This window comes from Astatotilapia calliptera, chromosome 2 (genome assembly GCF_900246225.1).
Source record: "Astatotilapia calliptera chromosome 2, fAstCal1.2, whole genome shotgun sequence".
NCBI classification, from domain to species: domain Eukaryota; kingdom Metazoa; phylum Chordata; class Actinopteri; order Cichliformes; family Cichlidae; genus Astatotilapia; species Astatotilapia calliptera.
This window is the reverse complement of record NC_039303.1, coordinates 13,644,169-13,659,333: the sequence shown is the minus strand read 5'-3', so window position 1 is coordinate 13,659,333 and position 15,165 is coordinate 13,644,169. Positions and strand designations below refer to the sequence as shown.

The 15,165-nt window shown below is 45.2% G+C and overlaps 1 protein-coding gene across 1 annotated transcript in view; it reads right to left on the bottom strand.

The window, feature by feature from the left end:
* fat2 (FAT atypical cadherin 2) overlaps positions 1-15,165 on the bottom strand; it is a 98,865-nt gene that overhangs the window by 24,545 nt on the left and 59,155 nt on the right. The window contains exons 17-22 of the mRNA XM_026185187.1: positions 7,183-7,394; positions 6,063-6,200; positions 5,838-5,981; positions 2,284-2,481; positions 934-1,534; positions 648-848 (exon numbers count right to left, since the gene is read on the bottom strand). Of these exons, the coding sequence (XP_026040972.1) occupies positions 648-848; positions 934-1,534; positions 2,284-2,481; positions 5,838-5,981; positions 6,063-6,200; positions 7,183-7,394 (1,494 nt within the window). The remainder of the gene's footprint in view (positions 1-647; positions 849-933; positions 1,535-2,283; positions 2,482-5,837; positions 5,982-6,062; positions 6,201-7,182; positions 7,395-15,165) is intronic.

The following is a 15,165-nucleotide window of genomic DNA, read 5'->3' as shown; positions in this document are numbered from 1 at the left end:
GAGGGAATACTGACAGCCATTCATGAAATCCGGGGATTTACTCCCTCAGTTCAGCTTGTGTAACCGCAGGGAGGTTAACCTGAACGACATGATGCACCAGAACAGGCTGACACTGGTGAGAATATTTACCCTCCTCATCCTCAGATCTCAGGAAGAAAAGGACGAAATTCCGGCTGCACACACTGAAGCATGAAAAGATCATTTTCTCTGCAGCTCTTTGAATATGGAGTGACGTCAGGGGTTAGGAGGTCAGTGTAACACAGCATGTAAGCATGCAGTATATATCGTTTTCCAGGTAGAGACCCTACAACGATGTTCACTTTAAAGTCACCAGCCTCCACGAACAGAAAGCTCGCTTAGAAGCCTAGTCCTACACGTGTGACAGAGGACTCGATAAAGAGCTGAACCGGCCTCATGTCAGGTTCGCTCAGTTACACCACAGCTGAATAACCCAGGAGGACGCTGTGCCCTCTGTGGGTGTTCAGTCACATGACTCTACTGCAGCACACTTATCCTGCAAACCTGCAGGCCCGAACTTTACGATTCAAACATGCTGCTCTTCAGAAGATGTCAGAAACAGCTGCTGCACCCTGTCAGCTCACTCATACGTACATATGCTCTGAGTACAGACAGACAGGTGGACGTACGGTTGCAGGGGCAGGCGCTCTCCCAGGTGTGCTGCGGGGTGATGTAAGTAGCTCTGGCGGTGGTGAAATGGCCCAGCCTCTCTCCCAACAGCCGCACGGAGTTCCTGCAGCCTCGCGGTGGGCATCCGCTGCCCAGACAGCCGTTGTGACTCACTCTGAGGATGCTGAGGCCTAGAGAGTCCTCGATGTCCGATATAATTCCTGTACCAAAGAGTCCAACATGTCAGATGGCACACATACTGAACACTGACCTCACTGACCACGTGTGATCATGCAGCACTTTCACCTGCGAGCCTGCTGGTGGGCAGGGGCCGAACGGGGCCGCCCTGAGGCCTCCAGATGAGCAGGGCCTCCAGGGCCCGGGGGTCAGGCCGCTGCTGTAGGCTGGCCAGGTGGAGCTCCTGCCGGGGGAGATCCAGCTCTTGTCCCAGGCTGCGCTGGAGGCCTCTCCAGTGATCGCCCAGGAACTCCTCCGGCGACATCCCGACCAGCTGCAGAGTCAGTCCAGAGTCCAACGCTTGCTGAGTGGCCACCCACACGTGAACTTTGACCCCGGTCCAGACGGTGAACTTCCCGTCGCTCACGCTGATATTGAGCGCGTACGAGCCCTCCTCCAGGTGTTCGTCTGCCCAGATTTTGCCGTCAGCCTGGTCTACGGAGAAGCTCCTGCCGTCGGGACTCTGCGAGACCAGGCTGTAGGTCAGGACGTCCTGCACATCCTGGTCTGAGGCGTGGAGCCTGCCGACAACCCGGTTTGCAAACAGCCCTCCGGAGGTGGTGATGGAGACCTCAAGCGGCACCACAGACGGAGGATACTTGCTCTCCTCGGTGACATTGATGTTGACCACGCAAATGGAGGACAGGGGAGGGTGGCCGCTGTCTGTCACCTGGGCAAAGGTGGAGCACAAAAAATTAAATGATTTGATTTGTTCTTATGAAATATCATTGAAATGTAAAAGCTGGGACAGGTAACATGTCTGTTTCTCCTTATGCATTTACAGGTGTGCAGGTGTGTGTCTCCCTCCTCTCTAATGCTTTCTAATAAACCTTTTTCTCACTTGCAATCAAAGCAAAAACATTTGTATTTCACATTTCATATTAATCCTTTTGTTTCTTTGTTGTGATCAACCAAACACTGTCCAACCACTGTGATTTATTTTTTTCTCCCTCTGACAGCAGAGAACAAAATGAAAAATGGAGCATTTTGGACTAAAGTATCATCTCTCAGCATCCCAAAATATATTTGTTCCAGCCAACAAAATCCATACAGTGCAGGACACGAATATGCACCATCAGCTGCAACCTGAAACAGCCTGAACCCTCAGAATAACCCCTTCTGTAAATGGATTATAGTGAAGAGTTGAAGCAGGGTCATTCTTCTGACTTTCATTTTTCCAGCTTAAATAATTCCTGTATTCAAACTCAGTCATCATTACTGGGTGTGCAGGGTCAGTCTTGACAGTTCAGAACCACAGAAAACCATAAAGACGACTTTGTTCTAACTTTTCTTCACCTCTCTGGACAGCACAGTGGCTGAGGCCGGGAGCGACGCTCAGCACTTCCAAAGCTGAGACAAACTTTCTAAGATGTCTTTCCTGCAGTGAGAGTTTGTGAGAGAAAGACAAGAGCTTCTCACCTGTATCTTGAGCTGATGGTGAGCTTTCACCTTCTTCCTGAGCGGAGCAGAGAGCGACAGCAGGCCGCCCTGGTCCACATGGAAACGGCGGTCCTCGTTCCCGCTGACAATGTGGAAGGAGAAAGGCGGGCCGTTCCTTGGGGTGTCTTTGTCCGTCACCACCAGCTGGAGGATGCTGCTGCCAACCGCCTCGCCCTCCTGCGGGACACATTTTTATTCAGTTTTGTGCTTCTAAGGATGTTCTCGTTATCCCAGCACCACAGAGCTCCAACATCGACCTCAGAGCTCCCATTAACCAGAGATTTAGTATGTTCTACCTCATGTTAAATCATTCACATGCAACACTGCCTGTATAGTTGCTCTGCCTATTTCATGACATCAAGCATGTGATGGGAGATACACTGCAACGTCATCCAGCTCATTCTGCAGGATTTAATCTGACAGTTAGAAATGTTCTGTCTGCAGGAACATGTGAAGCATTGATTATACTCAAACACACTCGGCTCACATCCATTTCACTCACACTGGCCTGTTTAGGCTCAGTGACTGGTGGGCAGTGTTGGTCAAGTTACTTGAAAAAAGTAATCAGTAACTAATTACAGATTACTCCCCCCAAAAAGTAATCCCGTTACTTTACTGATTACTTATTTTCAAAAGTAATTAATTACTTAGTTACTTTTTAAAAACACGATTTGCAACCTGAATAGGTGATAAAGCGATAGATCTTTCAGCCCAATTCTACTTTTTCTGCATAATTCATCATACAAAATGTAATCAAATGGAAAAGTCTCTTTTTAAAACTTGTTTTATTAGTTTTAACTTTATGCATCAAGCAAAAATTAAATTATCTGCAACATTCTCTGACTAGAAGAAATTTGTTTAATATTTAAACCTATTTTCTGCACATTCCAAAAATTCTAAAATATTTTTTTGTGTGTGTTTACACTCACTCTTTCACATAGATGCAAGTAAAACACAGCAGAAAATAAATAAAGTCAAAGACTAGCGGTCCTGTTGCTCTATTTTCACCTGTAAAGCAGTAGTAGGGTAGGCGGAGGTGTGCTCTGGTGCAGGTGTGCGGCAGCGGTCAGTGGAAGAATCCGCGAGTTTCTCTGTGAGTTTCCCATTACGTCGTTGCGCACTCGGTATTTGCTTGGAAGTTTAGGGGTTTTTTTCGCTGTAAAAAGAAATTTTCTTCCCACGCACAACGGACGCTAATGTTTTTGTCACTTTTTATGGAATCAAACTCAAAGTAAGGTCAGTGCTTCCACACTTTAAACGCTGCACGCTCATACTCTCTCCCGCATTCATACATGTATATATCATGTATATATCTTTCTATCCTTCTATCTACTTAGCACTTTTAATTCTTATTCTCATTTTTATTTTCATGTCTATTTAAGCTTAATTTATAACAGTATTTATAACAGTATGTTTGCACTGAAGCAATTTCCTAATGTTGTAAACCCGCTCAACATTTGGCAATAAAACCCTTTCTGATTCTGGTTCTGATTCGATATATGATCCATTGTTGATCTGCACACAGCTGTTGTCACGAACGTCGCACTCGCTTACGTCACTGTCATGAGATGTTCTCGCAAAAAAGAAATCACGGTTTTAGTAACGCAGTAACGCAGCGTTCCTATGGGAAAGTAACGGTAATCTAATTACCGTTTTTGCAATAGTAATCCCTTACTTTACTCGTTACCTGAAAAAAGTAATCAGATTACACGTTACAAGTAACGTGTTACTGCCCATCTCTGCTGGTGGGTGAATGGATGGATAGATGGATGGATAAATGAATGATTGAATGAATTGGTGGATTGATAGAGTGGTGGGTGGATGGATGGATGTCAAATATCTTATGTGTGCTGGACAGAGCCACACTGATCACACTCTTCCTGTTTAGCACTCCATCCGTGTTTACTGGTCATTTAAAGAACAGCTGGCATGTCTGTACAGCTCAGAGACACTTCGGCGTCGTTTCATGGAAGCTGTTTGTAGAGTGACTCCCTCCTGTTTCCACTGACTGTGCCAGAAAATAATGAAGACCTTCAGCTGTTTGCTGTGATGGATTACCTACTATCTCAACTAATTTAAGAGGCTTTGCATGCTGATTTTCATATTGTAGGGAATTAATAGAAACCAGAGCTTCCTGGAAAAATAGGTTATCAATCTAAAAACATGCGGCGTGCTTTGGGAGAGGATGCATCAGAGTTAATGGACTAAAATGTGCAACACCTCCGAGAGAGGACCTTTAAACTTCCAACTACAGCACGCCTCACAGGACGCAGGAGAGACGAAGCTCAGCTTCATGATAGCAAGACCAATGTGCAGGTGGAACGTGCAATTATCTTAAAGCTGCATTCTTTCTGAGTTTCTTCATCAGGCAGAGCTGGCTGCGGAGCTGTCGGCAGATGGGACGATAACCCAGAGTCCGGATTTGTCCTCACACTGGGTTTGGCAGTGTTTCGGTCCTGGATCAGTGACTTGATGGAAGTTTGCGAGCTGGCGGGGGAAAAAGTAACTGTCAGTGAGGCGCTGCGATGGGACTGCCAGCAGCGTGAATTCATGTCCACGCACGCAGGCATGTGGGCATCCACATCCCAATGAAGCATCCAAAAATACACACTGGAGCGAAAGCTTTGACTTTGCAACGTAATTAGGAGTTTCAGGTGAGAGCGAAACGCTGACGTCTTTCTGCCGCTTTGATCCCTGAAAGCTCAGAAACCGCTCTGATGACGGAGCAGCATATATCCACCTGTCACAGAGAGTACTGACAGGTGGATAAACGGTCACCTGTAGTGAGCTCTCTTTAATTACCTGCAGCCATCAGGTCATCTGTCTCCATTATCACCTTGTTAGGCCGAGCAGCTGCTTTACGGGGACGCCTTAACCGCTTGTCTCTGTCTGTGTTTATCCACAGGTGTCAAAAGTCACACAGGACTGTAACTGTGGCGCCCTCCCTGAGGACAGCCGAGCTTATTAATGACAGGTGATTCATTCTGGCCGGTTCTGGGTACACACACGTATTTCTTTCCCTCGACATAACTCTCTTTTTCCTGACGCAGGCGTGTGGTGCAGTCATGATTGTGTCTTTTTAAAGCTGCAGAGCCACATTACATATCTGCAGGGTGACAGAGTGATTATAAACCTGGGCATGAGGCGGGGGAATATATGGACCACTGAGCTTGGATCAAAAAACAACAAATGTACAAAAAAATGGGGATGTTTTTCTTAGAAAGTTACACATAAGGGATAAAACAGCGGAGAACTTCTCCGAGATTAAAATCACTACTTAAGAAGCAAACCTTTGACCTGAGAATATAAAGTCTGAATATTTACAGAACATGGTGAGACTCTCTCATTACCCCTCAAATGTGGTGTATTGGGCTCATTGCAGCTCATTTTAAAGCTTGTTTTCTAGGTCAACTCGAACAGCAGCAGGAACACGAGTTGGAATCTGGGGAATATCTGTCAGCATAATAATAACATTAATATTTTAAATGAATAAAGGCTTCCAGCCTGGGTGGGTGACGCTCGGGTCGTTGTACCTGCAGCAGCAGACTGTGGTTGACCTGAGAGAAGACGGGCGGGTTGTCGTTGACGTCGTTGACGGTGACGGCGACGAGGACGGCCGAGGACAGAGGTGGGCTGCCTTCGTCTGCTGCCTGCACCGTTAGGGAGTAGTGAGGGATCTGCAGATGAGGAGAGAGTTTTCACGTGACCTGCTGCTTCTTTAGTGCGACGCAGCTCACATTGCTCCTGAGCACGCTCACCTCCTCTCTGTCCAGCGCAGTGCGGACAGTGATGTCACCGCTGCGAGCGTCGACGGAGAACTGTTGCAGAAGGTCGCCGCTCACAATCGAGTAGCGCAGCAGGTTATTGACTGGGCCATCCTCATCTGTGGCAGTTACCTGGACATGGAGAAAAAGCAAGGATGAAAATCGGGAGAGGAATAACTGCGCCTACCTCTTTGGAGGTCAGGGGTCACACAAAACATCCCCACGACACACCGACAAATTGAGTTGCGAGTGGGTCAAAGGTCACGGAGAGCTGAGCTCTGTGCGAAGGTCTGAATGTGGCTCCTTGGCTGGAGGACTCTTCACATCCAGCCTCTCAAGCTTTCAGCAGCTGCGTCCGCACAGCGTGCATCTTCCTCACAACAGCGCACTCGTTCTCACCTTCATTTAAATGAGGATTAGATTGGACTTGGATTTTTGCCTCTTCAGCTTCAGTATCATTATCATACTTTTGTTCTCTCTAACATAATAACTTCAATGAGTCATCCAGTTAATCTGGGTTGGTTCGACTGTAACATTATTATTAAAAGTCAAAACTTGATAATAGATTAAAAAAAGACTGAAAATGAATAATGCCGTGTTTTGAAGTTGTCCCGCCCGACTTCTCCTCCTCTGTGACTGCAACTAACGAATCCTTTCATTCCGCTACCAGAACCTCTGTCTCGTTATTTAAAGGTGAGCCTGACGACGTGGGAACAAATGACAAGAAAAACGAGGAGGAGAGAATCACGCAGCCCAGCTGTGACCGTCGGGAGGCAGTGAGCTGTGTTATCTCTGCTGCTGGCCTGAAAGGATGACGCTGACGTGCTGCTGAACAACTGCATGTGTGTGCGTGCTCCTCCCGTGCTGTTATTAATGTGTGTGAATGATGTTTTTCATCACTTGTTTTCTTTACATTAGCACGTGTTATGAGATCATCAGCTTGCATGAGCACTAAATACATGCAGATTGCCCCTCAGCTGTGAAGCTGTCAGTGCGTCTCTGTGTACGACCTGGGGAACATTGTTAATTAAAAGCTTGAGCATGTGCTACATAAACCCAGCATGCGGACTCCATACAGAACAACGACCGACCTCGTGTGAGTCACACCTCTCACCTTCATCACTAGGCGCCCAGGTGATAGATCCTCCAACACCTCGGCACTGTAGTCACTGCGCCCAAACACCGGCGGGTTGTCGTTCACGTCTGTCACGTTAATGATGACCGTGGCGATGTCACTGAGTGGCGACTTCCCACGGCTCCCCTCCACAGACAGGTAGTACTCCCGGGAAACCTCAAAATCCAGCGGGGCCACGAGGGTCACGAGGCCTGCATGAAGGGAAACGGCTGGTTTGATCACGTGCTCCGACACTGGTGCTAAATTTGCTCAAAATTCCATCCTCGCCTCGAGAAGCAGGAGACACGGGACAGGAGAGAAGAGTTGAGCTCAGTAAATCAGAGTGCCCTCGCTTCCTTCCTCTTTCCCTGCAGTACAAACTTCCCTCCTTCTGTGTATGGTATCATGTGACACGCCTCTGTGCATTCTCACCTGGACAGTAAGTCCACTGCACAGCTTTTATCACCACTCAGCAGCTCTGCAGCCAATGTGTTAAAGCAATAAGCTGAATGCCTTGCTTAAGAGCGCTGATCGTAGCTGATAGTGGAGAAGTGAACACCTCGTACATTAGATCAAACACTGCTCATATTTCTGAGGGTTTGCGGAGGCACGCACACTGTGCAGTTACAAACACATTACAGGGAAACGCTCACAAGTGGGTACAAGACCGAAACCGGCACATGAATTCTTTCATAATTACTGTTTTGATGAAGCCCTTCGACCAATCAGAAACTGGGGATGATAGGCCTTTTTAATGGCGCTGCCAAAAGGCAGATAAAGTAAACTGGACTCAACCTTTTTACATCTCTTTCAATTTTAATTAAGTGGTGCAGGTAACTGGGTCACATCACCTGGATGGAGCCCTCACTCTCCTCACTGTTGATCTGTTGTATCTGGTGGCTCAGAGCAGGCGGCCTGCTAATCAGAAGGTTGCTTTGTGAGCTCGACTTCCCACGATTCAGTGTGCACCATGAGCCACAAGCGGCCCCACAAAGTCTGTATGTATTTAGTCCCTGTGTGACCAACCGACTCCAGGAGTTTGGACACATTTTTAACCCTCCTCACACCCACTCTGCTCCTACACCACATCCTTTATCTCGGACCTCACTTCCTGTTTTATTTTGAAAGCTGTTCCTTGTGCTTTGCGTCTGTTTTTGTTTCCCCCGTGTCGTGTTCGGTGTCTCATTCTGCCCAGCTGCTTACACTTCCCTGATAACCTTTTTAGTGTTTCTCAGCCTCACTGTGGGTTTCTTATAATTCCAGTTAGTCTCCCAGTGGGTCATAGTTTTGCCCTCTTTGGACTCAACCCTAAATGAAGAGCTCATTTTCAGTTCAACCCTCCATCCACACTGACCCTCCACGGGACCAAAGCTGCACCTCCCCGGGACAAATGTTTGACACCCGTGATTTAAAAGCTTAAACTGATGACTTTAATAAAATAAACCAAGCTTCTTTGTGAAAAATGAAATCTTTACAATTATGAATTTTATTCACAGCAAAAAGCAGAAAAACCATGAAGAATGTGAGAGCGTGACAGCAGCTCCTGACGGGTTGATTCACATCTGCGCTAATGTGCGCTGGTGTGTGTGGGCTCAAAGAAAATAATCAGAGAGCCAAGACATCAAGTCCAGGCTAGCTTGCTTTTGACGAGTCCTGTCATTCACGACTCGTTTCACTGGAAGCTGCCACGGTGCGTCTCCCTCTTCATTAACATCTCTGATCTCACCCACATGATTTGGTGACACAAATGACCTCTGGGCGTAATGGCGCATTACCGGCAAATGTCAAAGGAGGGATTTTGGAGCGTTTTCAGCTCACACATTCCTCAAGTTCGCAGCCTGTGAAAGATCAGTAACGTTCAGTGAAGTAACAGAAACACATTTTACAAACTTGGCAGGAAGTCCGCGATTTCACTTTTTACTCTGCAGATTTACTATTTTTTTCCTCCCTTTGTGTCACCGCTGCAATTCTGTGCCATTAACTAACTTTCAGTGCATGGTAATGTTTCCCAACAACTACTAAAAAAGACATAAAGTCTAAGAGGAAATGTGCGGAACACTAACAGAGCAGCCCGCCTCGAAGCTTGGTTTCAGATCTCCACCCACATTACTGAGCACAGCCCTGAAAGACAAACGCTGCTAAACATTAAAGCCTCTGGAAAATTCTTGGATCATCCGGAATCAGGTTAAAGGCAGCTCGGATCATTGGGGTTTTCTACAGCAGCTTTTCTCGCACTGTTGGAAGCAGCAAGCTCAGCTTCAAGCTCAGTAGAGTCTTCATTCTGGTCCCAACAACCCCCCAACAACTCGGCCACGAAGCATCAAAAGATGCTGATCACGAGTGTCTCCATGGAGGGCAGAGTCAACTCATATATTTATCAGAAGGTGGAGGAGGCCCTAGAAATCCTAAAAGTCAGGCAAACAAGACAAAAGTACAAGAAAATAAAGAAAATAAAGACCAATAGATCCATTCATCCATTTTCTTTCACTTATCATCTGGGCCCTGAGCAGCAAAGCCCTCCCTCTCCCCCATCACCTCCCCATACTGCCAGGGAAGCCTGAGTGCTCTAAACACTCTTTAGATTAGGATTACATCACAGAGAGGAAGCTGTTAGACTGTCTGTTTATAATGGTCAGCCAATCAGAACAAAGCCAGCTTCAAGGGCTTAAACAGCTTGTTTCAGACAGAGGATGAACTGAGGTCCAGTGCGAGAAAAAGAAGGATTATTTTGAACTGTGACTCATGTGAAGCTGCTCTAATCCAGCCCAAGAATCAAACTGTGATGCTATAAACTGTTCATCTCAAATCCTATAACTGAAACGATGATGCATGGAAGACTTTTGTTTCCAGCTTGACGTTGTGTTTTTGCCTGAGCAGAAGCGTGAAGTGACACGTCACTGAGGTTTTCCTCATTTGTGTGATGGCGCTGTCTTTTGGTTCTGGAGCTTACACAGCTCGCAGAGATTTGTGCGCTCTGGCTCACAGTACAGAGCTGCAGTAAGAGAGAAAAAGTGCTGTGTGTCCGGTGTGTGACAAACAGCATTTGATCCAGGGGCGATTTCTAGGATCAGAGCTTTGGGGTGCTGAGCACCCAGAGAGCTGCCCATTGAGGCAAGGTAAACTTTCCTTGTCACGATGAGACTTCTTCCCTGTCTCTGTCAGTCCCTGTATCCTTAAATGTCTCCCGTTGTCCCGAGTTCCCTCTGACTGTCCCCTTGGTGCATTTAAACCCCTGGTCCTCCCTGTCCTCGTCCTCTGTTGTCTTCATCTCCATTATCAGTCATCACAATTTTACCATCTCTATGCAACTCTGCAAATTTCTTTATTAAATCATAAGATTCTTAAATTCATCAAGTCTCTCTGTGCCTGGGTCCTCGTCACAAAACATGACATCACTGTTTTGTACATTTTAACACAATTTAATCCCCACATTTGTGAAAGAAAAGCAAAACACTTTTTTGAAAAGTCTGTAACAAAACCATCAAATCTGATCAAGGTTATTTAAATGCTGCAAAAGAAGAATGGATTGGAATTTTTAAAAAATACATATACTAATAATGGATTGCATTTATATAGCACTTTGCGGGGCCCTCAAAGTGCTTTACAATTCCACTATTCATTCACTCACTGGTGGAGGTAGCTACAGTTGGTGACAGAAGCAAGGCTGCCATATCGCGCCATCGGCCCCTCTGGCCTCACCAGTAGGCGGCAGGTGAAGTGTCTTGCCCAAGGACACAACGACCGAGACCGTCCGAGCCAGGGCTTGAACCGACAACCTGCCGGTTACAAGACGAACTGCCAACTCTTTGAGCCACGATCGCAGTTTCCTAACCTTAATTACTGCGGGATAATAATGAATGATGCTCACTGTGAGTAAAAAGTAAGCTGAGTGCATTTGTTTGGACAGAGATTTACTTTTAGTGTATTATAATACAATAGAGATACATAAAAATACACTCCAAAAATAGAAGAGTCCTTGAAATGTACAAAATATTATTAAAAAATGTAAAAAAACTGAGACACCTTAGCCTCTGGTACAATGTATACAATGTATGAAAAGATCTTTACTGCAGATACTAATATGGCTCTGCAGATTTTTTCTTTTCTTTTATCCTCTGCGGCCTCAGCTTGAGGTTGGCAAATCTGTCTATCACATTTTGGTGTTCAAGTCTCTCAAGCATCTCTTTCTCAACTGACATCACAGCCAGGTGCTGGAGTCTGCTTTGACCCATGGTCCTTCTCAGCCAGGTATGGAGCTGACTCAAGACACTAAAAGACCTCTCACAGCTCCAGCTGCAAACTGGGTTTGTTAGGACAACCTGAATAACAGTTTTCAGTTCGGGGAAGATCTGATTATCCAGAAGATTGTACAATGTTAACATATCTGGGATGGCACCAGCCTCACTCTTAAGCTTCAAAAAGTCTCTGGCAACCGTGACTTCCTCTGAATGAAGCTCAATATGGTAATGCAGTGCCAGGGCTGACAACCCAGTTTGTTTTGCAGACTGTGTATAGCAGCTTTAACATAGGGAGAACACAACTTCCAGATTGTACGAGTAAAATTAGTTTTTCTTTGCCAGTTTAACAGTTTCTGTTGTGCCTGTTAGTACTCCCTGTCTGTTTTCTTACCTGGTTCTTCCTGACCTTGTACTTTCTCCTCATGTTCTCCTCTTTCCTCTCTCCCTCTTTGGACTGACAATCATACACAAATAGATTGTATTCAATTAGATTAAAAAATACTATTAAGATCACTAATAAAAGAAGTCCTCTCTCAGTTTACTTTTAACCAAAAGGCAAATAACCAAACCACATGTACATCTAATAAAGGATATAAATATTGAAACACTGATCCAACATTATCCTTTATTGATGGATCATTTGATTTTACACTTTTACCTGAATGTGGCTCCTTTTTTTGAAAAAACTACCTCATATCCATTATGAACCTGGCTGTCTCTCTATACACAAACAAACACACACACACAACAGGAGTTATAAGGTTAATGGGCATCCAGTCAGTTAGCTAGTTAGTACCTTGGGTTCAATATCGGCACATATGACAAAATAACCAGTTTCTCTCATTACATTTAAAACAGGACGGTGGTAACAACAGTAGGCTGCGGACAATGTTACGTTTTAGATTTTAAATAGGCTGCATACATTTAAATGGGAGCAACAGGACGGTCAAATGTTGCTGATTTTACTACAAAGCAGGACGGATTGTAGGGTAGCAAACATAGTCGGAAAACACATTTTCAACACTGCAGGTTACCTGGTGTAATATTTTTCAGCTAAAAAGAAACATGGCCTGACTCCTACCTAACTATATAAAGAGTAACTGAAGGTTAAAGGCAGCTAACATGTCCTGTTTTAAGCCAGGCACTTACACCTCTGCTCCGCTGCGTCTCAGCCACCATCGCTCTGGCAGCAACGGCGCTAGAGCCAGAGCAGGGGAGAGCTGGAACAAACCACTATGGGAGGGGGGAGGGGTTATCTATACTTTTGTTGTTAAAATGTTCCATCTCAATTATGTACTGTATGCTGAAGCACCCCCAAAAATGGGCTAAAAAAATGGGCTAAAATCGCCCCTGATTTGATCAGAGGCCGGAGGGAGATTTACTATTTATGACCGCGTACTCCACAATATGCTCGGAGATGTTTACGGATGATGCACAGGATCAATAATTGATTCAAGACTGAATTCTCCAGACATCAAAAAACTCAAATCATAAATTATCCACAAGCCAGTGAGTCACTCATCTCTAATCGTGCTGTGGATGGATGAGTATTGATTGGAAATTAACTTTGAGAAAAACAGGAGAAACTGGAGCTTCTGCTGTTTGTGAATCATCTCAGACAGAAAGCTGAACTCTTCCTGTTGGCGATTCCCGCCGGTGTTCCAGATCAACTGGCGTTTAGATCAACTGGCGTTGGTCGAACAGATGTGTGGCAGTCTTGCGTTTCAGGAGCTCCTACCGACAAACCAGCAAAAAAACACCAAATGTGTCATCTGTGACACTTGTGAGGTTATCTCAAACACACTCCGTCAGTCTTGATGCTGTTGAACAACAAAATGTTTAAAAATGTGGCGAGTTTACCTGGTGATATCCTCATGCGCGACGCGATCGCGAAAACAGCAAACAAGTAACACCACGCCGTTGTTGTTCACAGGACAGCAAGAGTAAACGATCGGGAGACCCTTGTCGTCGTTATCGTTCCACTCGCACGGTTTATTTCACCGAATTCAGCGTTTTTGCTTCACAACTAAAGCGAGCAGTTTGCTCTGTGCACCAACATGGAGTCGAGTCAACCAGCGCCACCTCTGGCCAAGTGCCACAGCCTACAGCCAGATCAACCTGTGACACACATCTGCACCACGTTTGAATTCGTGTCATGCACATTTGTACCTTTCAATTGTGTGTTTGTGCGTCATGCAAATAAACCTTTGAAAAGAATGAAATGATATCATATATTCCTTATTGGCCTACATTTGTACAAAATTCCAAATTATATACACAAAGTCATAGAAATCACCACTCCAATTGGTCATCATGATTTTAATATTCTCTTTTTCCATAACAATGAAATACGCCTTGGACAAATATGACACATCAATATTTCATTAGTGTTGTAACATCACATGTCGCTAGCATAGTCTGTCTGTGTCTTTTCCCTGAAAATGAATATTTCCAGCCAATATAGGCAATTCATCAACATGGCTGGAGTTATATACAGTCTGTATAAGTGTGGTTAATCTAATGAAGATTTGTAAGGAGACGGCAGTTACTGTGAATCCACAGCAGTTACACAGTGATTAGTAATAAACAGCCAGTGAGAGTGAGTGGATATGACTGTTCCCACCACTAACACATGACCATAGCCCACTACTAGATTAACTTGTGACACATCTGCACCTGCTGCTATGATCACAGTGAGTAGAGGCTGAGTGGCTGCACTTACCCCTGGTACATCCAAATCTGCCCACAAACATGTTGAAAGATGCAATGCCAGCAATGTGGATTGTCAACACTGAAAACAATCAGTAAGCAAAGACAACAGGGATCACTTTTTTCTGTTTATTTAGCACCCACAACATTTGTAGTCGCCTTCTGCACAGGGGAAGTCCACACACACTGTGTGGTACCACTTTCCACAGAAGGTGCAATCTGCAAGATTGAATGAGATTGTCAGAGTCATTGTCTGGCTGTTTATTACTAATCACCTGCTGTACATTCACAGTAACTGCCATCTCCTTACAAATGTTTATTAGATTGACCACACTTATGCAGACTGTATATCACAACCAACTCTAACATGTTTGTTTGCAGAGGGAAGACACAGACAGACTACGCTAACGACATGTGATGTTACAACACTGGTGAAATATTAGTGTGTTCACGACATTTTTCGTATGGGCAAAAGTATTGATATCAGGATGGTGATTCTTATGTGTATGTCATTTGGCATTTTGTACAAATGTAGGCTGATATTAAATACATGATATCATTTCATTCATTTCAAAGGTTTGTTTGCATGACGCACAAACACACAATTGAAAGGTGCAAATGTGCATGACACGAATTCAAACGTGGTGCAGATGTGTGTCACAGGTTGATCTGGCTGTAGGCTGTGGCACTTGGCCAGAGGTGGCGCTGGTTGACTCGAGTCCATGTTAGTGCACAGAGCAAACTGCTCGCTTTAGTTGTGGAGCAAAAACGCTGAATTCGGTGAAATAAACCGTGCGAGTGGAACGATAACGACGACAAGGGTCTCCCGATCGTTTACTCTTGCTGTCCTGTGAACAACAACGGCGTGGTGTTACTTGTTTGCTGTTTTCGCGATCGCGTCGCGCATGAGGATATCACCAGGTAAACTCGCCACATTTTTAAACATTTTGTTGTTCAACAGCATCAAGACTGACGGAGTGTGTTTGAGATAACCTCACAAGTGTCACAGATGACACATTTGGCGTTTTTTTTGCTG